The sequence below is a fragment of the Salvelinus sp. IW2-2015 genome, linkage group LG13, assembly GCF_002910315.2.
Source record: "Salvelinus sp. IW2-2015 linkage group LG13, ASM291031v2, whole genome shotgun sequence".
Lineage (NCBI taxonomy): Eukaryota > Metazoa > Chordata > Actinopteri > Salmoniformes > Salmonidae > Salvelinus > Salvelinus sp. IW2-2015.
This window is the reverse complement of record NC_036853.1, coordinates 32,302,654-32,328,286: the sequence shown is the minus strand read 5'-3', so window position 1 is coordinate 32,328,286 and position 25,633 is coordinate 32,302,654. Positions and strand designations below refer to the sequence as shown.

General features: G+C 42.1%; 1 protein-coding gene across 1 annotated transcript in view; it reads left to right on the top strand.

Moving 5' to 3' along the window:
- LOC111971228 (collagen alpha-1(XXIV) chain-like) overlaps positions 1 to 25,633 on the top strand; it is a 180,747-nt gene that overhangs the window by 141,886 nt on the left and 13,228 nt on the right. The window contains exons 39-46 of the mRNA XM_070445997.1: positions 7,097 to 7,150; positions 8,671 to 8,724; positions 14,489 to 14,545; positions 14,994 to 15,047; positions 16,531 to 16,584; positions 16,693 to 16,746; positions 18,322 to 18,375; positions 20,624 to 20,731. Coding sequence (XP_070302098.1) covers positions 7,097 to 7,150; positions 8,671 to 8,724; positions 14,489 to 14,545; positions 14,994 to 15,047; positions 16,531 to 16,584; positions 16,693 to 16,746; positions 18,322 to 18,375; positions 20,624 to 20,731 — 489 coding nt within the window. The remainder of the gene's footprint in view (positions 1 to 7,096; positions 7,151 to 8,670; positions 8,725 to 14,488; positions 14,546 to 14,993; positions 15,048 to 16,530; positions 16,585 to 16,692; positions 16,747 to 18,321; positions 18,376 to 20,623; positions 20,732 to 25,633) is intronic.

Below are 25,633 nucleotides of genomic sequence, written 5' to 3'. Positions count from 1 at the left end.
TTTTGAGCCACAGCTTGTTGTAGCTATGTTGACAATCTAATCACATCATCACATCATTACTTTCACGAGACAGCGTGCTAACGAGAATCCTCACAACAGTGTGGCCCCCCACTGTGCCAAGTCATTTGCGCCACTACTTTGACAAGACAAACAACTAGGCTACAGAAAAGACGGTTGTTTAATGTGAGAGGCTCAGCGATGTTTCGATTTTTTAATTGTTGTAGTGTATGCCTGGCATAAGAAGCCGTATGGCTGACGTCGGCTATCATATGTGACCGACCGCCTCGATCTTAGGTAGCAAAATTTGAAATTGTGTTTTTTTACATTGGATAAAAGTAGAGACTCAGAGCTAGAAAATGGTATATCATACACTACAGTTGAGGAACAATGGGAAAGGAATTCTGCTTTGAAAGTTGATAAACTTGTAACCACACTTTTGAGAAAATTCGCCCTTGAATGTTTTGGTAAACCTACTGGAGAGCTCCGCTTTTTCTACACCCATTCTACATCGTTCACACCCTCTTAAGCCTTAGTCCCACCCATCTCTTTAAGGATTCACATGTGAGGCCATGTGGTAACACATGCTATATCAAATAAAATCTAAGATTATTTGTCACATGCACAGGATACAGAAGGTGTAAACGGTACAGTGATAGTACTTGCATACTTGCATAGTAATAATATCAAAAACAGAAAGTGTCCAAATAAAAATATTTTATAAATATTTTATCATTATTTAGATGACGCTTACCCGACACACTTGTCTAAATTGATCGGTCACGTGAAGGAAATGCTATAACCACCCCTCACCCACATCTAGCTAATTGGATGGGTCACTATTGTCTAGACATGTGAACATTTTCATGAAATACAATCGATGGCCGTTATCACCCCCAGACACACCTGCTAATTTGATGGGTCATGAAATGATCCGGCCAAAGTGGAGTCTTTTGTTTAGACATGTAGCTAGCTAGCTAAACAATGAACCGGCATAACCCCAACTCATGTTACTACCAATACAAACATTGTCATAGATGTAGTATGAATCTGCAGATAGCTAAAGCTAACAAACTAGGTTCAATGTTAACTAGCTAACATTAGGCTATAACAAGCAATGCAAATGGGTTTCTGATTCAAATATAATTACTACACAGATCATACACATAATGTTAGCTAGTGAGCCAGCAAGCTACCGTTTGCTAGCTAACTAACAGTATGCTTGAACTTGCAATAAAAAATAATTTCTGACTAAATTAGAAACTTATATCTGGAAAATGTAGCTACTCTTACCTGTATACATGAATGAACGCTTCACGGCAGACTGGAACATTTTAACTACGTTTTTCTGTAGCTACATCTTGTTTGGCCAGCGTTGTCAAGTCACCCCAGTTCACACTGACCGTGGCGTGTGCAGAAAGTAGCTCATCACTTATTCCTACTGATCTGTTAATAGCGCCTGCTAAATTCAGGGCATCAATGTTGTTAAGAAAAGTAGCAAAACCTTTGTAGTTCTCGATGGCTAATGTTATGTCTTTCAAAAACGGTGTGGGAGAAAAGTCTGTTAACACATACTGAACAGCTCATGTTATAGACATAAGTGTGCTACATGGCAGACAAATCCAAACTCATCTCCTGGCATGTCCAGCCCATACATTATCTCAACCAATCATGGCTAGTGGGAAGGTTCCTTACTTTTTCCCGGGCTAAACCAACTAGGCTCGTAATTTAACAATTTTATTTGTATTTATGGATGGAATACAAGTTTGTGAAGATATGTTCCAGAACATATGTTCCAGAAGGCATATTTGCCCCAAAAATACACTTTTTGATAAAAAATAAATATTTACGTTCAAATGCTGCTCCTGTGAGGCACTGAGGTATGACATACACCTAGTTTCCTGAAATGAGTCACATATGGTACTGTGATAACAATCAAACATTGCTGGAGCTCCTGTGCCTATAAAAGGGCCTGGCTGCAGGCGGGCTATACGGTATCATGCGCTCTATTTCCACAAGGGGGCACCCTTCCCCATAGTTGGCTTATTACTGGGATTCATCGCTGAATCCTCCCTCTAGCTCACTGGTCCCTATGAGGTGCTTAGTGATACAGGTGATGGACTCGGTAGGCAGTTGTCAATCATGCTGCTATCCCACACAAGGTCTCTGTGGTTCAAACTGTATGAACTCCAAGATAAGCTGTCTGTCTCCTGCTCAATACGTTTTGTTCCTGGGAATTGGATTCGATTACGAATCACCCTGTCTGTTATCACAGATGGGGTCAGCTTTTCAGAGCGCTCTGTCCCTTTTCCAGCCGAGTTACAAGGTGCGGTGTCACTGGTACCTATGACTGCTGGGCCTGATAACTTCCATGATAAACTTTTTTTCCTTGGTCTATTTTTTGTGTGTGCACCTAGCTTGGTGAGAGGGGAGATGGCACAGGCTGTGGTCTCCCCTTCAAATCAAATCCAATTTTATTTGTCACATGCGCCGAATACAACCTGTGGAGACCTTACAGTGAAATTCTTACTTACAAGCCCTTAACCAACAATGCAGATTTAAGAAAAATAAGTGTTAAGTAAAAAATAGCTAAGTAAATATAAAAGTAACAAATAATTAAACAGCGGCAGTAAAATAACAATAGTGAGGCTATATACAGGGGGAACCGGTACAGAGTCAATGTGCGGGGGCACTAGTTAGTCGAGTATGTACATGTTGGTAGAGTTAAAGTGACTATGCATAGATAATAAACAGAGAGTAGCAGCAGTGTAAAAGAGGGGTCTGGGTAGCCCTTTGATTAGCTGTTCAGGGGCCTTATGGCTTGGGGCTAGAAGTTGTTAAGAAGCCTTTTGGACCTAAACTTGGCACTCTGGTACTGGTTGCCGTGCGGTAGCAGAGAGAACAGTCTATGACTTGGGTGGCTGGAGTCTAACAATTTTTAGGGCCTTCCTCTGACACCGCCTGGTATAGAGGTCCTGGATGGCAGGAAGCTTGGCTGGGCGGTACACACTGGGCTGTACACATTACTCTCTGTAGTGCCTTGCGGTCGGAGGCAGGCAGTGATGCAACCAGTCAGGATGCTCTCGATACAAACTTTTGAGGATCTGAGGACCCATGACAAATCTTTTCAGTCTCCTGAGGGGGAGTAGGCTTTGTCGTGCCCTCTTCATGTGGACACCAAGGAACTTGAAGCTCTTAACCTGCTCCACTACAGCTGGTGAGATAAGAATGGGGGCGTGTTTGGTTCTCCTTTTCCTGTAGTCCACAATCATCTCCTTTGTCTTGATCACGTTGAGGGAGAGGTTGTTGTCCTGGCACCACACGGCCAGGTCTCTGACCTCCTCCCTATAGGCTGTTTCATCATTATCGGAGATCAGGCCATTGTCATCTGCAAACTTGGTGTTGGAGTCGTGCCATGCAGTCATGCGTGAACAGGGAGTACAGGAGGGGACTGAGCACACACCCCTGATGGGCCCCTGTGTTGAGGATCAGTGTGGCGGATGTGTTGTTACCTACCCTTACCACCTGGAGGGCGGCCCGTCAGGAAGTCCAGGATCCAGTTGCAGAGGGAGGTGTTTAGTCCCAGGGTCTTTAGCTTGCCTTCCTCCCCAGATGTTCGCTGTGACAACAGTACCCCCAAGTGGCACAACCGATCGGGTATGAAGCCCCCGAATCCGGATTGGACCAGGGTTCAGGCAAACATCGACACTTAAAAATATTGTTTATACCCAAAGTTCCAAAGTGTTTCATGGGTTTCAAGAGTTGTGTCCTCCAAATGTCAGCTGAATAAAGAGTCACTGAAAATTGTGGAAATTGAAAAATTCTCCCAGTACACAATGTGATGTTCCACCCCTTCAGATGGCACTATTTCTGGAGACTCTCTGTCTGTGTCAACCAATTGCCCTGGATTATGCGAGCAGTGAAGTCAGGGTACAGGCTACAATTTGTTGTGCGTCCCTGTGCAGTGTCTGGGGCTCATGATATTGGACTACCTGGATAATTGGCTGGTGGTAGCCTAGGGAGCGGGTGGTGTTACATGCATCCATGCTGGTTTCCCATGTTCAGTCTCTGGGTTTCATAGTGGATCAAGAAGAGCTATTTGGCTCCATCTCAGTGCATTCCGTCTCAAGGTCTCGAGTTAGACACAGTCGAGAATCGTGGGTTCTTGTCCCTGTATTGGGAGGCTGGTTTTCGTGCTGCTCGGCCCAATTTTGCCTATGTCATTTTTGCCAGTGCCTGTGCCTATTAGGGATGATGGTTTCTATAATAGCAATAGTTGCCACCAGGCTGTTGCTGATGCAACCTTTCCAGTGGTAGTTAACTTCATATGGCTGCAATCCCGGTAACAGGATCGATATGACAACAGCCAGTGAAAGTGCAGGGCGCCAAATTCAAACAACAGAAATCTCATAATTAAAATTCCTCAAACATACATGTGTTTTATACCATTTTAAAGGTAATCTTGTTGTTAATCCCACCAAAGTGTCCGATTTCAAATAGGCTTTTCAGCAAAAGCACCACAAATGATTATGTTAGGTCACCACCAACTCAAAGAAAAATTCTGCCATTTTTCCAGCCAAAGAGAGGAGCCACAAATAGAGATAAAATTAATCACTAACCTTTGATGATCTTCATCAGATGACACTCATAGGACTTCATGTTACACAATACATGCATGTTTTGTTTGATAAAGTTCATATTTATATAAAAAAATCTGAGTTTACATTGGCGCGTTACATTCACTAGTTCCAAAAACATCAAGTGATTTTGCATAGCCACATCGTTTCAACAGAAATACTCATCATAAATGTAGATGATAATACAAGTTATACACATGGAATTATAGATATACCTCTCCTTAATGCAACCGCTGTGTCAGATTTCAAAAAAACTTTACGGAAAAAGCAAACCATGCAATAATCTGAGACGGCGCTCAGAACAATAGCCAAATTAGCTGCCATGTTGGAGTCAACAGAAACCAAAAAATACATGATAAATGTTTCCTTACCTTTGATTAACTTCATCAGAATGCAGTCCTAGGAATCCCAGGTCCACAATAAATGCTTGATTTGTTCGATAATGTCCGTTATTTATGTCCAATTAGCTACTTTGGTTAGCGCGTTTGGTAAACAATTCCAAAGTCACAAAGCACGCGTGTCCACTATAACGTGACGAAATGTCCAAAAGTTCCGTAACAGTCAATAGAAACATGTCAAACGATGTACTGAATCAATCTTTAGAATGTTGTTAACATACATCTTGAATAACGTTCCAACCGGAGAATTACATTGACTTCAGTTGAGCGATGGAACGGAGCTGCCTCACACGTGAACGCGCGTGTTCAATGCGTGGTCACCTCATGGCAGTGGTGAATCATTCCTGTCTCCTTCGGCCCCCCTTCACATTAGAGTCATCAGACAAAGTTCTATTGACTGTTGACATCTAGTGGAAGCCGTAGGAAGTGAAAACTCATCCATATCTCGCTGTAATTTCAATGGGAGCTTGGTTGAAAATCTAGCAGCCTCAGAAAAAATCCAAACAGAAAGTGGAACTTCTCAGGTTTTTGCCTGCCATATGAGTTCTRTTATACTCACAGACATAATTCAAACACTTCAGAGTGTTTTCTATCCAATACTAATAATAATATGCATATATTAGCAACTATGACTGAGGAGCAGGCCGTTTACTCTGGGCACCTCTGTGCACCTTTCGTCCAAGCTACTCAATACTGCCCCTGCAGCCATAAGAAGTTAATAGACACTCGCTTGGATGCACCGTGCCAACTAAACCGGTCACTCCGGGTGTCCCCATCATGCCTACAGCTCTGGCTCGGTGGAGGGACCCGCTCTGTTGTTGCTGGGGACCCCCATGGGTCGAGTTATATCCCGCAGTGTGATCACGACAGACGCATCCCCACAAGGGTGAGTGCGCTGTGCAAGGGCAGCTCAATTCGGGAGTTGCGGACAGTGTCGCAGAGCGGGCTGCACATCAATTAGCTGGGGCTTTTGACGGTGTACATAGTGCTCGGGCGCTTTTTCCCATTCTTGCCAGGCCAACATGAGGACCGACAGTGGTGGCATACATCAACAGACAGGGAGGGGTGCGGTCTCGGTTCCTATTGTCAGGTGTGGACTTTCCCTCACTCCCTAGGCGCCTCACAGGTACAGATATCCGGGGGGTGGTCTCTTGTTTTATCTCTTGGATGTCACTGCCGCTATTGTAGCCCACAGTGTGAATACGGCTGTGGCAGGATAGGATCATTAGGCAGCATACAGATTGCACAATACCCGGGTACTGCAGGTCTGCCGTGGGCAATTTCAATTGGTGTCCGCTGGGGTTGGCTTGGAGCATGATTTCATGTCTCCATAGCTGTGTTGTACCGAGTTGACCGACTCAAAAGGAATGTACAGTTATGACTATAACTACTGTTCCCTGAAGGAGGGAAACAAGGTACAACACTTGTTCGGCCCCACGCCGCCCAGTTCTGGGCTCGGTGAAGAGCAGTTCTGAATTTAAGGAATTAATCCGTGCCTCGAGTTTATCACCTGTGAAAGGTGGGGCTTCCATTGAGGCACGGTGTTCATTGGCCTTGTCAGGCCAAGTGCTCAAACTCCCCCCTAGCACTCGAACCCCCCATAGCTGTGTTGTACTTTGTTTCCCTCCTTCAGGGAACAGTAGGTATAATTCTAACTGTAAGTTTTGTATAGCAGTTAGCAGCTTGCTAATCCGGTAGTATTTGAGGACAAGCAATATGCCTTTTAGGTTCTGTTGTGAGTTGTAAAAGCCTGATGTCAGAAACAGAGCAGAGGATACGAATAATCGTTTTTCCCCTGAAGCACGGGATCACACAGGAAAATGAAGAAAAGGCCAGGATGTTCCTTTCAGTTGAGAACAGAACTTCTTTTCCAGTATTAGGCCTTGAAAACTCTGTTGTGATAGCCGGTGAAGGAAAATATGTATGCCTTAGTGTCATACAACTCCTTAGTTCCATGGATTCAGACGCCAAGGTTATATTTAGCATTGCCACATAGTACAGATAGAATATCAAAACAAATGGCTGTAAAAACTAATGTGTGGCTGTTTTCTGCATCATTTTCAGGGTTGTCCGGGAGTTATGGGGCCTGAGGGGATGCCTGGAATGGCAGGATACACAGTGAGTTTCTCCTGTCTGGCTATAATAACAACATACACACACTTCTCTTTCTCTCAGTCTTTCTCTTTCTCTCCATCACTCCCTCTGTCTCTCTCGATCTTTCTTTCTCTCCTTCAGCCAATGTCGCTCTCGGTCTCATGCACTCACTTACACACACACACACTAACAACAACACAGGTGTGAATCTAAGTCCTGTTCTGGTGACATGTCACTCACACCAAATCATGACTCCAGAGTGTCCTTTTTGTCTATCTTTACCTCAGAGCAGTGCTTGACTTGGACAGGAGCTCACCAGAGCTGAGTACCGGCACCTCAAAATGTTCTACAGCTTGAGCTCCTGTTCCTCTTATAGAATATTAGGTCATAAGTATTGTGGAGCTCCTGCACCTAAATATAAACAGTACCAGCACCCAAAATGAGTACTGGCACTTATTTCAATCCAAGTCAAGCACTGCCTCAGAGAGATTCACCCCAAAGGATCTGAGAGGATCTGACATAGCCCTTGCTCTACTTTGTTCTGTTCCTACACATCCAACTGAACACAACTCGCCCTCAGGTCATCTCTAAGTCTCTTTAAGCCCATTCCAGAGTTCCTTAAAGAGGTGGCATCCATTGCCAACTCCCCTGGCTGTCTCTTTCTGTGTATTTTTGCATTGGCTTTGAACCTTCACTCTTGAAGTGAAATAATGTGTGGATTGGAACCATCTTTTTCTCTGACAAGCAAGGTGTGGCCGTGGCCGCTGCCTCGCCTTCTGGCTTCTCTCTAGTCCAACACAAGACAACAGAACACCTGGTGTCGATTCACTACCGAGCTTGCACACACACACCCATACACCAACAGCGCTCTGCAGCCAAATACAACTAGACAACAGAACACCTGTGTCGTATCAATACCAAAACAAACAAAATGTCAAGCCAGAACAGAGAAGAAAGCCAGACTGGAAATGATAAAGCCAAACCCCAAACTCTTAAAACCAAATTCTTTGGCACCTCAACAGCCAGCCAGTCGTCATTCTGTTTTTTTAGTCAAACACAACTAGACAACAGAATGTATCAATAACACCACAGCAAATACACACCTAGCCAATCAGGAACAAAGAAGAAAGGTAAATTGGATATGGTCATCCTCAAACCCTTATACCTAAATCCTCTGGCAACTCCGGAGGACGCCAGGTCATTGCCAGTCGAATTCCGTTTTTTAGTTAGATAATGATGTAGGGCACCACAAGTTCACGTTGTATCTATTTAGTTAGTTTGTATTGTACACTCACTCTTAGCTTGCTCACACACCCCACCCAAGTTTTTGAGTGATTTCTGAGGGCCTGCCAAATAAGTAATTATACCAGGGAAATATCTCTCCTTTGCTGTCCTTAGTGTGTTTATTATAAGGCATCATGATTAACACTGTTAACACATGTTGACAATCTACGCCATGTCAAGTTCTGTGTTATTGTACTGTCTACAGTGAGTTGCAGTATATGACTTGTCAGGTGAATAATCATGGGTTTGGTTATTCTTAGGGCCACGCCGGTAAGCCAGGATCCATTGGACCTCCTGGGCCCAAAGGTGAAAAGGTAACCTGAGTATTTGCATGTTTTTTTGTCCTCCTTCTGCACACAGTATTATATTTTTAGCCTTTTGAAAATATACGCCATGAACAGTGCCTTCAGAAAGTATTCATACCCTTTGACTTTAAATTTAAATGGATTAAATCATTTTTTTCTCTCACCCATCTACACACAGAAATATCTCATTTACATTAGTATTCACACTCAATACTTTGCAGAAGCACCTTTGGCAGCGATTGAAGCTGTGAGTCTTTCTAGGCAAGTCTCTAAGAGCTTTCCACACCTGGATTGTGCAACGTTTTCCCATTATTCTTTTCAAAATTCTTCAAGCTCTGTCAAATTGGTTGTTGATCATTGCAAAAAAAACGTTTTCAGGGCTTTCCATATATTTTCAAATAGATTTAAGTCAAAACTAGTGGCGGTTGGTGCCGTTGAAGATGAGGGAGGATGATAGATTTTTTTTATGAGCATGGCTATTATAGCATATATATATATTATTATTATATATTTTCTTTTGCCGTTATTCATACAGGTTTTAATCATTAAGATAAAATAGATTTTTCAAGAGAGACCTGGTTCAACAGCAGCAGGGGGAACAACGTTTCAGACAAAACAACTTACATACACTAACATAACATTGAACAAAACTATAGACACACATACAGTAAAACAATTACATATTACGTAAAGAAAAGAAAAAAAGAAAGAAAAAAAAAAAGCTGACCAAAAGACAATTACACTCTTCTATGATATTTACATTGACGAAGTGTTTAAACCACCAACGTGACTAATGTTCAGGAGAGAATTCCAGGACCACGGAGCTGAGTAACTATAATGAATTCTACCATAACCTGTTCTAATTCTTGGTACTGTTAAAAGCAAATGAGAATGGGACCGTAATTGATATTTATTTACTGATCTGATTAAAAAAGAACAGAGATAAAGTGACATTTTACCCAACATGGCCTTATAAATCAGTGCATACCAGTGTTTAAGCCTACACAAGGTCAATGACGCCCAGCCAACGGCGCTGTAGAGATCACAATGATGTGTTAGACATTTTTGATTGGTAATGAACCTGAGGGCCACATGATATACTGAATCAAGTTCTCTCAGGGTAGTCGTTGATGTCACGCCCTGACCTTAGAGAGCCTTTTTATGTCTCTATTTGGTTTGGTCAGGGTGTGATTTGGGGTGGGCATTCTATGTTTTGTTTTCTATGTTTCTTTATTTCTATGTTTTGGCCGGGTATGGTTCTCAATCAGGGACAGCTGTCTATCGTTGTCTCTGATTGGGAATCATACTTAGGTAGCCCTTTTTCCCTCCTTTCAGGGTGGGTAGTTGACTTTTGTTAGTGGCACTTATGCCCTGTAAGTTTCATGGTTGTTCTTTCGTTTCTTTTCTTTTTTTTCTTTTTCTTTTTTTTTTCATTTTACCCCCTTTTCTCCCCAATTTCGTGGTATCCAATTGTTAGTAATTAAGTTCTTTCATTTCTTGTTTTGTTGGCGACATTCTAATTAAAAGGAAAATGTACTCCAAGTGGACCAACGCTGCACTTTGGTCCACTACTTTTGACGGCCGTGACAGTTGAGCCCTGCATATACAGCTCTGGAAAAAATTAAGAGACCACTACAAAATTATCGGTTTCTCTGGTTGAACTATTTATAGGTATGTTTTTGGGTAAAATTAAAATGTTTGTTTTATTTGAATAACTACTGACAGCATTTCTCCCAAATTCCAAATACAAATATTGTCATTTAGAGCATTTATTTGCAGAAAAAGACAACTGGAGGACCAGCAAATCAAGACCCTGTCATGGCCAGCCCATGAGGAAGATGGAAGATGGATGGTCACAAGCCATCAAACAAAGCTGAGCTGCTTGAATTTTTGCGCCAGGAGTGGCATAAAGTCACGCAACATCAATGTGAAAGACTGGTGGAGAGCATGCCAAGGCGCATGAAAGCTGTGATTGAAAATCAGGGTTATTCCACCAAATATTGATTTCTGAACTCTTCCTATGTTAAAACATTAGTATTATGTTGTTTAAAAATGAATATGAACTTATTTTCGTTGCATTATTCGAGGTCTGACAACACTGCATCTTTCATTGTTATTTTGATAATTTGTCATTTTCTGACAATATTTTTATTTGGAATTTGGAAGAAATGTTGTCAGTAGTTTATAGAACAAAGCACAAATGTTAATTTTACCCAAACACATACCTATAAATAGTAAAACCAGAGAAACTGATAATTTTGCAGTGGTCTCTTAAATTTTTTCCAAAGCTGTATATAACATCACTAAAATCTAAAGCCGGCAGTAATGTACATCATACCAGCTCCTTCCTGGCCTCCAGAGAAAAACAAGCCTTATGCCGGTAATAAAAACCAATTTTCAGCTTGAGCTTCTAAATTCTCTACATGAACAGTGAAGCTCAACTTGTCATCCACCCACACTCCCAAATATTTGTACACTTTGACCTGATCTGATTAGTTACATAGTATGTCCATCCATTAGTTACATGCCTGGCATTAGAAAATACCATGCATTTAGTTTTACCCGAATTCAGAACCAGCTTCAAATAATACAGATTCTGTTGTATGGTGTTAAATGCTCTTTGGGCATTTTCAAATGCTAAAGATAAACTACTACCACTTGAATAAAGAACAGTGTTATCTGCATAAAATTAACATCTGTTGTTTTAATATGGTCCCAAATGTTGATGATATACAAAATGAACAACAGTGGGCCCAAAATAGAATCTTGCGGAACACCTGAGCACAACTCTATGGACTCAGATTTACAACCATCCGCCATTACACATTTCGTACGATTCGATAGTTAATTTATAAACCAATCTAGAGCATGACCGGTAATTCAATAACATTTTAACCTTTGCACTAACACAGCATGGTCCACGGTGTCAAATGCCTTTCGACAAATCAATAAAGACAGACACACAATGTAACTTCTTGTCAAGAGCACAATGGATGTCATTTAAAACCTTCAATGATGCTGAAACAGTGCTGTGGCCAGACCTAAAACCTGATTGCATTCCATTTAAGATGTTGTTTTCTTGGAGGTAGGCCTTCAGCTGCCTACCAACTAAGGACTCCAGTACCTTTGACAGTACAGACAATTTTGATATGGGTCGATAGTTGTCAAGTAGCGAAGGATCACCTTTCAGGAGAAGCAGTACAAATGAAGATTTCCATAACTTTGGGATTTCCTTAATGTCAAGCGTGAGGTTAAAAATACGTGTTAAGGGGGAGCAATGATTTCTTCACCTAGGTGTAGGAGGCGGGGGTCAAGATCATCAGGGCCAGGGGATTTCTTTCTATCTATTTCTTTCAGAGCTTTACGCACTTCTGAAACAGAGAAGGATGAGAAGGAGAACTCTGGTGAAGGGGTGAACAGGGGTGTCAGGTAAATTCACAGCGGGCTCATTAAGACCTTTAACCTTTTCAAATAAACTGTCTGCATCTAGAAAATGCTGATTTAAGGCTTTCAGAATAGAGGTTCTCTCAGTTACAATCTGTGTGCCTACCAACAATTGTTTGGGAAGCTGTGTATCTTTTTTGCACTAAAAGCCTTTCACTACTTGCCAAAATTGGGAGGGATGATTTAAATTATATGAAGTAGATTTAAGGTAGTGGTCTGCTTTCAGTTTTTAGGTTATAGCCACACCCAGATTTCGAAGACTTTTAAAAGCCATCCAATCATCCGCCGAACCAGACCCTATTGCTTTAGCCCACGGCATTTTGTTCCCTTATGTAACGATCTTCGTTGGGAGAAAGAGAGGAGGACCAAAGCGCAGCGTGGTAAGTGTTCATGATGAATATTTAATGGAATAAACCTGAACACTGAAATACAAAACAATAAAGTGAACGAACTAAAACCGAAACAGTTCCCGTGTGGAATACACAGACTCGGAAGACAACCACCCACGAAACCCAGTTGAAAAAAGGCTACCTAAGTATGATTCTCAATCAGAGACAACTAACGACACCTGCCTCTGATTGAGAATCATACCAGGCCAAACGAAAAAACCAACATAGAAAAACGAACATAGATCTCACGCCCTGACCATACTAAAACAAAGAAATAACAAAGAACTAAGGTCCCAGAACGTGACAGTACCCCCCCCCCCCCCTAAGGTGCGGACTCCGGCCTCAAAACCTGAACCTATAGGGGAGGGTCTGGGTGGGCATCTGTCCGCGGTGGCGGCTCTGGCGCTGGAAGTGGACCCCACTCCACCATAGTCTTAGTCCGCTTTAGTGGCGTCCTTTGAGCGGCGACCTTCGCCGGCGACCTTGGCCTGGCAACCCTACTAAAGGACCCCACTGGACTGAGGAGCGCCTCTGGACTGAGGGGCAGCTCCGAACTGAGGGGCAGCTCAGGACTGAGGGGCAGCTCCGGACTGAGGGGCAGCTCCGGACTGAGGGGCAGCTCCGGACTGAGGGGCAGCTCCGGACTGAGGGGCAGCTCCGGAATAAATGTTCTGAAAATATCTGATTTTCCTTGGTGTTTTAGTACCCTTATGGCACAGTGTCGCCCTGAGGTAGCAAAAATGTATTTTCTTTAAATGTGGGGGATAAAAGGAATGTTTTACTATTATCAGAAAGCCTAAATCTTAAAAAAAAAATAGGATGCAATATTTTATGTGGGAAAAACCTACGTGTGCAGCTAAGGGCTAATCAAGCAACTCAATTAACTCTGCAACTCAACTGCCACCAGTTTGATGCCAAAACACACATATTGACATAGTAAAATAAATAGTGTCAAACAAAATATAAAAAGGAGATTTCATGCTGAAACCATCCTATTAAACACCAATATTTAGGATAATATTTTACTGCTTTGTCATCCAAAATATATATCTTTTTTATCATATATTTTACATGTGCCACACAGAGGGACAGATATGACACCTGTGATAATCTGAAGTACCCAAAATGACCACTAGATGTCTTGTGATAGATTACATAAAATCCTTGAAAGCAGACATCCCATTTTTATATATGTGGCCTATTACTTTATTTTAACGTGCTCCTGTTATTATTTTGGATGTGCATTAAAAAAAACATGGAACGAGAGATGAGATAATCTAGTGAAACTCGTACTTAGAAACATTTATATACTTGCTTAATGAGAACGTGCCTCACACATGCAATACAAGTTACGGGAACCAGCATTTTTTATTTGAGGAGAAGTGCGATGCGTAAAGGCCAAATACTCGTTACAGCCAATTACAACAATGTTGACTGTCAACACTCCAAACATATTGAGCAAACACTGGATTTTCTTCTTCTTCTGTTGCTATCACTCATTACTGTAGCCTATTTAATAAACTGTAGTATCAAGCCTTAATGGACTAGGATATTCCATACCTCGAGTCGAGTTGGAGTTGAAGACAGCGCAAAAACCGTCAATAACMTGCAGAACTTGAGACATGTAGTATTAAGCCATGGAATGTCTTGATTGGCCAGTAAGTGGTCAAACCCTCGTTACCCATACAACTTGTTTATTCATCAAAACCACCGCCAGCTATTGGGCTCATAATAACAGCTGTGAAAATATTTCGGGCACACTCCTGGACCTAGTGCGTTACCACCAGAGCTTACATTTCCCATTGCATCAGGCTTAACAAAATAGAGCTCTATAAATCTTAGATCTCCGTGTTCAGCATATTTTAGGCTAAATGTCCTGAACTATGAGTTGATTACGTTTGTTGTGTCAGAGTGTGATATGCTGGCGTGTTGTGTTTCAGGGTTACCCCGGAGAAGACAGTAAGACATCAGGACCTGCCGGGCCACTAGGTGAACCAGTAGGTCTTGCCTTCTTTCAACTTATCCTTCATTTTCCTATGTGTGTGTGGCTTAGGGGTGAGTCAGAGAAGGGGGAGGGGGAACCAAAACGTCACCCTATTAAAGCATTATATAAGAGTTTTCTAGTAGTGGTGTTGCTTGAGGTATAGCTGTCTAACCATGCTGAACCGAGGCCCAAGAGAGTGGATGTCCAAAGTGGTATAGTAGATGACCCTCAGTACAGATTGTAAGCAGTGTAACCTATGAGAAAGACGGTATTGTGGGCTAAAGCCCCTAATATGACAGATACAATGGCCCTTAGTGTTTCACTCCGGCCTAAACTAAGATGATCCATGGCAGACTGTATAAGTTGAAATACAGCCGTTCCTCAAAATATTCAGAGCCCTAATGTACTCTTTGTTACAAAGCGGTCGCCCTGCTCATCTGCTGCTGCGTGTGTTTTGGCAGGGTTCCCCGGGCGAGCGAGGAGATCGCGGAGAGCCTGGAGATGAGGGATATCAGGTAAAACCAGCGTTAAAAACCACAACATCAAATGTATCACAAAATCCCTTTTCAGGTTGTTTTTCTGTTCTGCTTCCTTTCCTTTTTTTTTTGGTGCTGGGTTGAAAAGCAGGCCTGTTGAGACCACACATGCATATCTGAGACACGGAGCATCCCGGATTACTGAATTCCTAGGGATAAGCCAGGAGGAAATCTGGTGCTATTGGCATAGACACTGAAAACTCACACTGATGAAACACACACACACACACACCGTTCAGGTCAGGTGTGAAGTTAGCAGTACAAGATGAAAGTCGTGGAGAGTGGAATCCCAGAATCCCCTGCGGCACGTTTGCCAGAGTTCTCCCCTCCTATAAACAGTTTCCCAAAACGCAGCCCTCCTCGGACAGACAGCCAGAGAGAGAGAGAGAGATGGCTTTAAAGGCCCAATGCAATGAGTAACAATTAAGTAGCTAACTGTGATTGTTTTCAATCAAAATGGCCAAAAGGAAGAAAATAAATGCTTCTTAGCAAGAGCAATTTCTCAAGCAAGAATTTTGCTCAGACTGTCTGACTGGTCTAATTGGGGAGGGGAAGAAAGACACATAGCTGTTATTGGCAGAGAACTCTCTTTCCTATTGGTCTATTAACTAATTTACCGCCTGGTGATGACACCAGGCAGGCCAAAACTCCATCCCACCAAAACAGGCTGAAATTTCAGGCAGTCTTTTCAAACAGCTCGTACACTAAAAGAGCATTATCATAATTTTCACATTTTCACAGTATTATTCCAACCTCGTTTGGAAATATACTAGATATAAAACACAGGAAAGTTTTTGAGTGCACTGGGCCATTAAGCATTTATAAGGATTTTTCTGCTGAACTGGATCTGGGTACAAAGTCACAGTGGCTAATCTTTATTTGGCAGTTGTTGAGAGGCTTGAGAGACTTTCAGGATTCCATTAAACTTAAGGTCCTTAACTCTACCTGTGTGTGTGTGTGTGTGTGTGTGTGTGTGTGTGTGTGTGTGTGTGTGTGTGTGTGGTGTGTGTCCACGCCGGGTCGACGCTTATGGGACTTCCCCCACTTAGTGGTAAATTTATAGAGCCCATTTAGTCTGAGCCTCCTACAGCCCACTGTAATAAAATATGTACCTACACAACTTGGCCTGGGAAGTACAGTACTAAGTGGGTTTGTTATTCTTATGGTATGCAACTTGGAGGACTATATGGTGCTTACTGCTGTTGAAAGAAATACCGATACTTGCACACTGTTTAACGCTCCCACATTGTTAGTGTGAAACATTTCAAACTGAAGGACCAGGCTTACCTCTGATAACCTTGTGTAGCACATAGTGGAACAAGACACAGATGACTGACCCCTGACCCCTGGCTGTCAGTAAATGACCTGACTTAATCTCCTCGTTTATATACCCAGTTGAAGTGACTTTGTAGCTGTAGTGTTTCACCCGAATATAATGTGTTTGTCTCATTGTTGTTTTCAGGGTCATATTGGTACCTCTGGACATCGTGGGGCTGTTGGCGCGCCAGGCCTTCCTGTAAGTCCAATACAATAGTCTGTGTATGTCTTATCAGCATCGATTTCTGTGTCACATTTTGCACATTGACATAAGAATAAATCAAATAAGTGTGATTTTTTTGTCTAGGGAACACCAGGGGAACCTGGAGAACAGGGCCCAATAGGAGAAATGGGAACTCAGGTGCGTGTGTGTGTGTGTGATTATTTGTGAATCCCTGTGTCTGATTCATGCTGCTCCAGGCTTGGGGAAAGGAAAGGACAGAGTTTGTTAAATCATGTTTCCCTAGATCTCTAAATGAACTGTTGGTCAATAAAGTGTTATCACCAGGCTACTGCAGAAGCCTTCCTACAGGCTTCCTTGGCTCTGAACACCACAAGGGTTAGGTTAATAAGCAATCACCTGTCAGTACTATGATAGAAGAGGAGACACTCACTTCCAAACTGTAGTTTCTAACATGATAGCCGTTAGATAACCTGAGAGGTAACTGGTTTTAACCTATCATTGTTTTTGCTCTCGATCAACAATCTGAAGTGCCAGCGCGTAAGCATTCTCTCCCCTTTGCTTGGTTCTGCTACCTTCTCATAACAGAAAACATGAAGGGAGAGACAAACTTTTTTATTACCATGAAATCAGACTGGGCCAAAACAATGCAGACAGACTTGAACATCGGTGTCTTTGATATTAGAGAAAGAGGAATGAGGAATGAAGGGAAAGGGGGGGGTGGGGGGGGTGGAAGGAGAGAATTGTTTGTTTGGCCACCCACTGTGCACTTCATGCTTCAAAGTGTTCTGTCTGATTTCCACAAGGGAACTCTTCATTTTCTTATTTTATTCTCTGAAAAGGGAAGGCAAGCTTGAGAATATATACTGGAATGCAGAAAGTTGGCATCAGTTAAACTTTTGGGAAAATGTAATTACTTCACTTCAAGTCTGAATTACTTCACTTCAAGTCTGAATTATTTTATTTCATGTCTGAATTATTTCACTTCAAGTCTGAATTATTTTAACTGCAGCTTAATAATGTGAATATACATTTTCAGCTGTGAAAATGATTATTTCTTACATAATGTTGATGTTCATGGAATGTAGCTCTTTATGTACAAGTATATTATTCTTTGATCTACATATTTCCTAACACAAGCTGAGTTATCTACACACTGTACCTAGTTCTAAACACCTTTGACTTGTTAAGACATGTGAGTTGGCCTATTTGCCTATTTTATCAGATTGAGTGGATACCGCATAGAGAGGACTCCTGTGAATGTATTCACCTTGGTGTGGAGTTTTGAATAGAACCTGAATGTGGTCTTCAGATATTGCATGCACGTTAGGCCTTCTTAGAAATATATACCTTACTAGAGTAACACAAGACTAGAGGTCCATGAGTTAAACATGCACTACACAGAACTGTATATATATACACGTCCATTTAGTTTATAGTAAAGAACTAAGCCTAAAGTAATCAAACACGATACCAAAAAATATATATTTTTAAAGGATTTGTTTTTATTGGTTACTGAACAGTTGGAATGTGTGCACGTATGTCTATGTCTATGTTTGTGTGAGTGTGTCTGTCTGTGTGTCTGTCTGTGTCTGTCTGTCTGTCTGTCTGTCTGTCTGTCTGTCTGTCTGTATGTGTATCTGCCTATGTGTATCTGCCTATGTGTATCTGTGTGTCTGTTTATGTGAATATCTGTGTGTCTGTTTATGTGAATGTGTATATTATTAGATTGTGTGTCTGTGTGTGTTTTTACAGGGCTTAGAAGGAAAGAAAGGAGTGAGTGGCCTGACTGGGACCGCTGGTGTTGAGGTAAGTATCACATCCCCACAGTGCAGAGTGGACATAGACTGAAGGAGATGAGAGAGATGTAGAGAGGTGCAGAGGGAGGAAAGAGATATACTGATCCGTACACTCTGTACTACAGTACTACAACAAACAAACCCAATGCAATAAGTTGCGTGGAGAGGACATTTACATCGTTATGGACTGCTTTGTATGGGGGAGAAACAGGGTGAGAGAAGCGGAGAGGGCAAGAGAGAAACAGGGAAGGAGAGATTATGGGGGGAGGTTGTGGAGTGATGGAAACAACACAGAAAGAGTTATTGCGGAGAGCATGCTGAGTGATGGTATTTACAGAGCACTCCATAACTATGTCCAGAATGTACACTACTGTTCAAAAGTTTGTGGTCACTTAGAAATGTCCTTGTTTTTGAAAGAAAAGCAATTTTTTTGGTCCATTAAAATAACATCAAATTCATCAGAAAAACAGCGTAGACATTGTTATTGTTGTCAATGACTATTGTAGCTGGAAACGGCAGATTTTTTATGGAATATCTACATAGGCGTACAGAGGCCCATGTTCCAGTGGCACGTTGTGTTAGCCAATCCAAGTGTATCATTTTAAAAGGCTAATTGATCATTAGAAAACCCTTTTGCAATTATGTTAGCACAGCTGAAAACGGTTTGAGCTGATTAAAGAAGCAATAAAACTGTCCTTCTTTAGACTAGTTGAGTATCTGGAGCATCAGCCTTTGTGGGTTCGATTACAGGCTCAAAATGTCCAGAAACAAAGATCTTTCTTCCCGAAACTCATCAGTCTATTCTTGTTCTGAGAAATGAAGGCTATTCCATGCAAGAAAAGGCCAAGAAACTGAAGATCTTGTACAACACTGTGTACTACTCCCTTCACAGAACAGCGCAAACTGGCTCTAACCAGAATAGAAAGAGGAGTGGGAGGCCCCGGTGGACAACTGAGCAGGAGGACAAGTACATTAGAGTGTCTAGTTTGAGAAACAGACGCCTCACAAGTCCTCAACTGGCAGCTTCATTAAATAGTACCCGCAAAACACCAGTCTCAACGTCAACAGTGAAGAGGCGACTCAGGGATGCTGTTTCTCAAACTGATATAGCTGATATATTAAAGTGCTGTACAGAAACCCAGCCTAAAACCCCAAACAGCAAGCAATGCAGGTGTAGAAGCACGGTGGCTAGGAAAAACTCCCTAGAAAGGCCAAAACCTTGGAAGAAACCTAGAGAGGAACCAGGCTATGAGGGGTGGCCATTCCTCTTCTGGCGGTTCCGGGTGGAAATTATAACAGAACATGGCCAAGATGTTAAAATGTTCATAAATGACCAGCATGGTCAAATAATAGTAATCAGAGTGAACAGGTCAGGGTTCCGTAGCCGCAGGCAGAACAGTTGAAACTGGAGAAGCAGCACGGCCAGGTGGACTGGGGACAACAAGGAGTCATCATGCCAGGTAGTCCTGAGGCATGGTCCTAGGGCTCAGGTCCTCCAAGAGAGTGAAAGAAAGAAAGAGAGAAAGAGGGAATTAAACTTGGAATTAAACTTGGATAAGCTAACACCATGTGCCATTGGAATAGAGTAGTGATGGTTGCTGATAATGGGCCCCTGTACGCCTATGTAGATATTCCATAAAAAATCTACCGTTTCCAGCTACAATTATCATTTCCAACATTATCAATGTCTACACTATATTTCTGATCAATTTGATGTTATTTTAATGGACAAAAAAAATAGCTTTTCTTTCAAAAACAAGAACATTTCTAAGTGACCGCAAACTTTTGAACGGTGGTGTATACTCTCCATGAAGTAACCTTTCATTGGGTTTGTTTTGTTGAAGTAGCAAGACAGAATGTTCAGCGCAGTATACAGCATAGTCAGTCTGTACAACATTAGAACACGGCAATAGGTTGAGGTCGAAATGAACTTCCCTTTATTTTCCATAAAACAGTTATAGAACCCAGTCCATCACTGCCAGTCAGGAATGCATCTCTTAATTCCAGATGTCTCTGAAGGTAGATGTATATACAGCCAATTAATGGGGGAGGAGGCACTGGGGGGACTGGAAAAGGTTGGGAGATGAGAGGGTTAGTGTGTCGTAGCATAGGTGGTTGGATCAACTGCACTAGTGATACGTGACCTTGTCTGGCTGAGACCTGAATATTCAGGTTAGCTCCCATAGCTAATGCCTTTACAAGTATTTCCATGGAGACTTGACAGATTGAGTCTGATATTGTTGTTTTGTATTTCCCAGGGGGCCATTGGTTTACCTGGACCCAGAGGCATGGAGGGATACGCTGGAACTGACGGTCTCCCAGGACTAGTTGGGTTACCAGGTTTTCCAGGGAAGGCTGGGCGACAGGTAGGCATCATATCCCAAAAAGATCTCATAGTTTCCCTTCGAAATTCAACATACTATGGATGAACGTCTATTTTTGACGCATTCATTCTGCATGGTTACAGAGTTAATTCCACATGGTTACAGGGTTAATTATGTGTGGTTACAGGGTTAAAACAGAAACAACTCAAAGGGTTAAGTTTAATTTCAAGTGGTTAAGATTAGGGCTATGGTTTGGGGAAGGTTTAAAACAAAATTACCATCAGGTATCATCAATATTCTCAGTATTCTCACGGCTTGCTAGAACATTGTGAACTGCCATGGCGCAGGGGTCTAAGCGGCGCAGGGGTCTAAGCAGTGCACACTGGCTCAACACATCTAGAGTTCGCTCCCTGTGCTGGGCAACCATCTTTTACGGTGAGCGCAGAGGAATGCATATATCGACGGTCTCGGGACCTTTTCAAATGTCCGAAATCGCAGTGATCAGTCTACATATCCTGTCCCTCACACACACACACACACACAAACACCCTAGTGGAGGCTGGTGGGAGGAGCTATAGAAGAACGGGCTCATTGTAGTGGCTGGAATAGAATCAATGGAACGGAGTCAAACATGTGGTTTCCATATATTTGATGTGTTTAATATCGTTCCATTGATTCCATCCCAACCATCACAATGAGTCCGTCTTTCTATAGCTCGTCCCACCAGCCTCCTCTGACACACACACACACACACACAGTCGCAAAAACAATCAAGCGCTATGATGAAACTGGCTCTCATGACTACCGACACAGGAAAGGAAGACCCAGAGTTACCTCTGCTGCAGAGGATAAGTTCATTAGAGTTAACTGCACCTGAGATTGCAGCCCAAATAAATGCTTCACAGAGTTAAAATAACAGACACATCTCAACGTCAACTGTTCGGAGGAGACTGCGTGAATCAGGCCTTCATGGTCGAATTGCTGCAAAGAAACCACTACTTAAGAACACCAATAAGAAGAGACTTGCTTTGGCAAAGAAACACGAGCAATGGTCATTAGAATGGTGGAAATCTGTTTTTGGTCTGATGAGTCCAAACTTGACCGCTGTCTCTTCGTGAGACGCAGAGTAGGTGAAGAGATTATCTCCGCATGTGTGGTTCCCAATGTGCAGCATGGAGGAGGAGGTGTGATGGTGTGGGGGTGCTTTGCTGGTGACACTGTCCGGGATTTATTTAGAATTCAAGGCATGCTTAACCAGCATGGCTACCAGAGCATTCTGCGGCAATACGGCATCCCATCTGGTTTGCGCTTAGTGGGACTATCATTTGTTTTTCAACAGGACAATGACTCAAAACACACCTTCAGGCTGTGTAAGGGCTATTTGACCAAGAAGGAGAGTGATGGAGTGCTGCATCAGATGACCTGGCCTCCGCAATCACCCGACCTCAACCCAATTGAGATGGTTTGGGATGAGTTAGACCGAAGGAAAAGCAGCCAACAAGTGCTCAGAATATGTGGGAACTCATTCAAGAGTGTTGAAAAAGCATTCTTCATGAAGCTGGTTGAGAGAATGCCAAGAGTGTGCAAAGCTGTCATAAAGGAAAAGGGTGGCCACTTTGAAGAATCTAAAATCTAAAATATATTTTGATATGTTTAACACTTTTTTGGTTACTACATGATTCCATATGTGTTATTTCATAGTTTTGATGTCTTCACTATTATTCTACAATGTAGAAAATAGTAAAAATAAAGAAAAACCCTTGTAGGTGTGTCCAAACCTTTGACTGGTTGTGTATATATATATATAAACACACACGCACACACATACACAGACAGAATGGGGCCCTATAATCTGTCCCTGAACCAGAATCTCGACTCTTGCCATTCACCAGTTTTTCAAGCTTAATATTGTCAAAATACGTTCAGTACTTACCATAGAAGGGAGTTTCGCTATCTTCATTACTGTCATTACGGCCGGTATGTACTTCCAAAAAATGTGTAAATAAAAAGTTACATGCATCTGAAAAAATGTATTGTCTGGAAAGAATCCATGTATTGTTTTTGACCAAGTGCGCGTGCACCAAATCCAACTCTTCTGCACCTCCAATAAAATCACTCATTACTGCCACACACAGGTGGGCTGATCCAGCCCAATATAGGGTATGTTTTTACAGTGATTGTATATTTCTAGATAGGCTTTATTCCGTGTATTTTATTTCCATTACTAATATTGCAGAAGAGGTGCGCAAAAACACGATTTAGATTCTTTCCAGACAAAGCCTTTTTTTCAGTTGCACGTACCTTTTTATTTAGACCTTGTTTGGAAGTACATACTGGCCATAATGGCAGTAATGAAAATAGTTGCTCATCGAAGCTCCACTCTTTGGTAAGTACCAAACGTATTTTGCCATTATTACGCCTGGAAAGCTGGTGAATGGCAAGTTGAATGGATACTTCCTGAGTTTAAAGGAGAATCGCCATATTCAGCGTCTCCTATAAACCCAAATTCTGGTTCAATCTAGCCCTAAATAAACTCTTGCCCTTTCCATGCTATACAGTAGGTCACAGTAAATCAGGGGCTTATTGCATTGAGTAATTTAACTTTTGAGAGCCATTCTCTCAGCATGGTTAAATCTCTGTGGCTGACAGGCTGACACGCTGTCTGAATCCGAGTGATTTTTACGATCCACCTTTTTAATTAATTTTTACCTTTAAAACCTCTTAAGGATAGGACCTTTTTTATTAAAAATTTCCGTTTAAAATTACAACCAAATCTAACTGCCTGTAGCTCAGGACCTGAAGCGAGGATACATATTTGGGGCACCCGAGTGGCACAGCTGTCTAAGGCACTGCATCTTAGTGCTAGGCGTGTGTCACTACAGACCCTGGTTTGATTCCAGGCTGGATCACAACTGGTGATTGGGTGGCACACAATTGGCCCAGCGTCGTCTGGATTAGGGTTTGGCCGAGGTAGGCCGTCATCGTAAATAAGAATTTGTTCTTAACTGACTTGCCTAGTGAAATAAAATACAATTTGAAAGGAAACACTTTGAAGTTTGTTGGAAATATGAAATTAATGTAGGAGAATATAACAAATTAGATCTGGTAAAAGATAATACAAACCCAAAAAATACATTTTCTATTTAAATGTTTTGCATCATCTTTGAAATGCAAGAGAAAGGCCATTCATTCAGATAGGAGTCTAGGTGTAATTTAGATTTTGGCTACCAGATGGCAGCAGTGTGTGTGCAAAGTTTCAGCCTGATCCAGTGAAGAATTACATCACTATATCACTAATATTTTGTATCAAGTCTGCCAGTAGTTTGCCCAAATGTGCCGAATTGGTCAATTGATACATTTCAGGTACATAACTATAGAGAACATACAAAAATGCTATGGTAATAAAACATTTAAGTTTACACACTCCCAGGAATGTCCTACATGATAGATAATTAGCTTCCCTACAGAAAAGACACTCAACTTCACACATCTAGATGGCCGGGCAGGGGGGAGGTGGGGCCAGAGACAGCAGGGGTTCAAACTATAGAACCCAGTTTCTACATTTTAATATAAAAATGGATTTTATCAAACATAACTATGCTACATGTTATCTCTGGGACCCTCAGGATGACAAATCAGAGCAAGATTACTGAGTGTAAATTCATTATTTACCTTCAGTGGTGAATGTATCAAACCAGTTGCCATGATAAAAGTGTTTTGTTGTTGTGCACTCTCCTCAAACAATAGCATGGTATTTTTCCCATGCCTCCTTGCTCAAAAACCTCACTCGTCTATTTCTCCTGCCACGTAACACGTAATCACAACACTAGCTATGTCACAGGAAATCTCCAACAAAGGACAAACTAAAGAATGTACCGAATAAAATTATGAGATTATCCCATTATTAAGTAGATTAAGACAACACATTAGAAATGTGAGTGTGGCTAGACTGCGATCAGGATGAAAGACTCCTGTAATCCATTAAATCCACATATCACAGGATAAATTTAGCTTTTAATGGATTCAATATGGCTGACCCTCCCATTCCCATCTCCCTCTCCTTCTGGACCCGTATTCTTATAGTGTCTCAGAGTAGGAGCACTGATCTAGGATCAGGTCCACCCTGTCCAGTAATTATAATCTAAAAGGTGAAACTGATCCTAGTTCAACACTCCTACTCTCTGAGATGCTTTATGAATACGGGCCCTGCTCCCACCAGCTGTGTTTAAAGTGCTGAAGGATATTCGGCAGAAAATGACTGGTCATTAAATGGCTTATTTGATTTGTTTGGGTTTCTGTGGTCAGAGCTCAATGGGATTCTTTATACTAAAGTCTGCAGCGCCGGCGGCCCTGAGTATGCAGGGATTTTATGCATGATGTCCTTTCCCCTGCTCCCCAGACAGCCAGACCGGCAGTGTAGGCCCTTCAGTATTAGCCACCCTGTCTGTCAGTTACATAAGAAGCAGGTCTGGTAGCACAGAGGCAGTTAGGGAGGGACGTATTTACGGTGAAAACACACAAACTCTCTCACACAGAGAGGGAGATCCCAGCAGGAAACAGCCATGGTGATTTTACACACATAGCTACAATACTGTACATGACTGCTTCAGCTACCCTGGAGGGACAGACTTACCGGAACGTTTTACAGTACACTCTGTCCCCTTCCTCTTCCTCCTCCTCCTCCTCTACTTGTTCAACTCTTCATCACCATCATCGCCATCTTCTTCATCCTCCACCTCTTCTTTCTTCCTCTTCTTCTCCACTTCTTCCTCTCCCTCGGTGTACATGTTAAGAATTGGTTGAAATGCATAACCAGTGAAAGGTAACCCTCCTGGTCAGCAGCTGTTTTTATTGGAGCCTGCTCTCTGTGGGTCTAACCTGTGTCAGAGCCCTTGTTATTAGTGAAAAATAAGCAGGAGACTGATGAGGACCATAGCATAGACC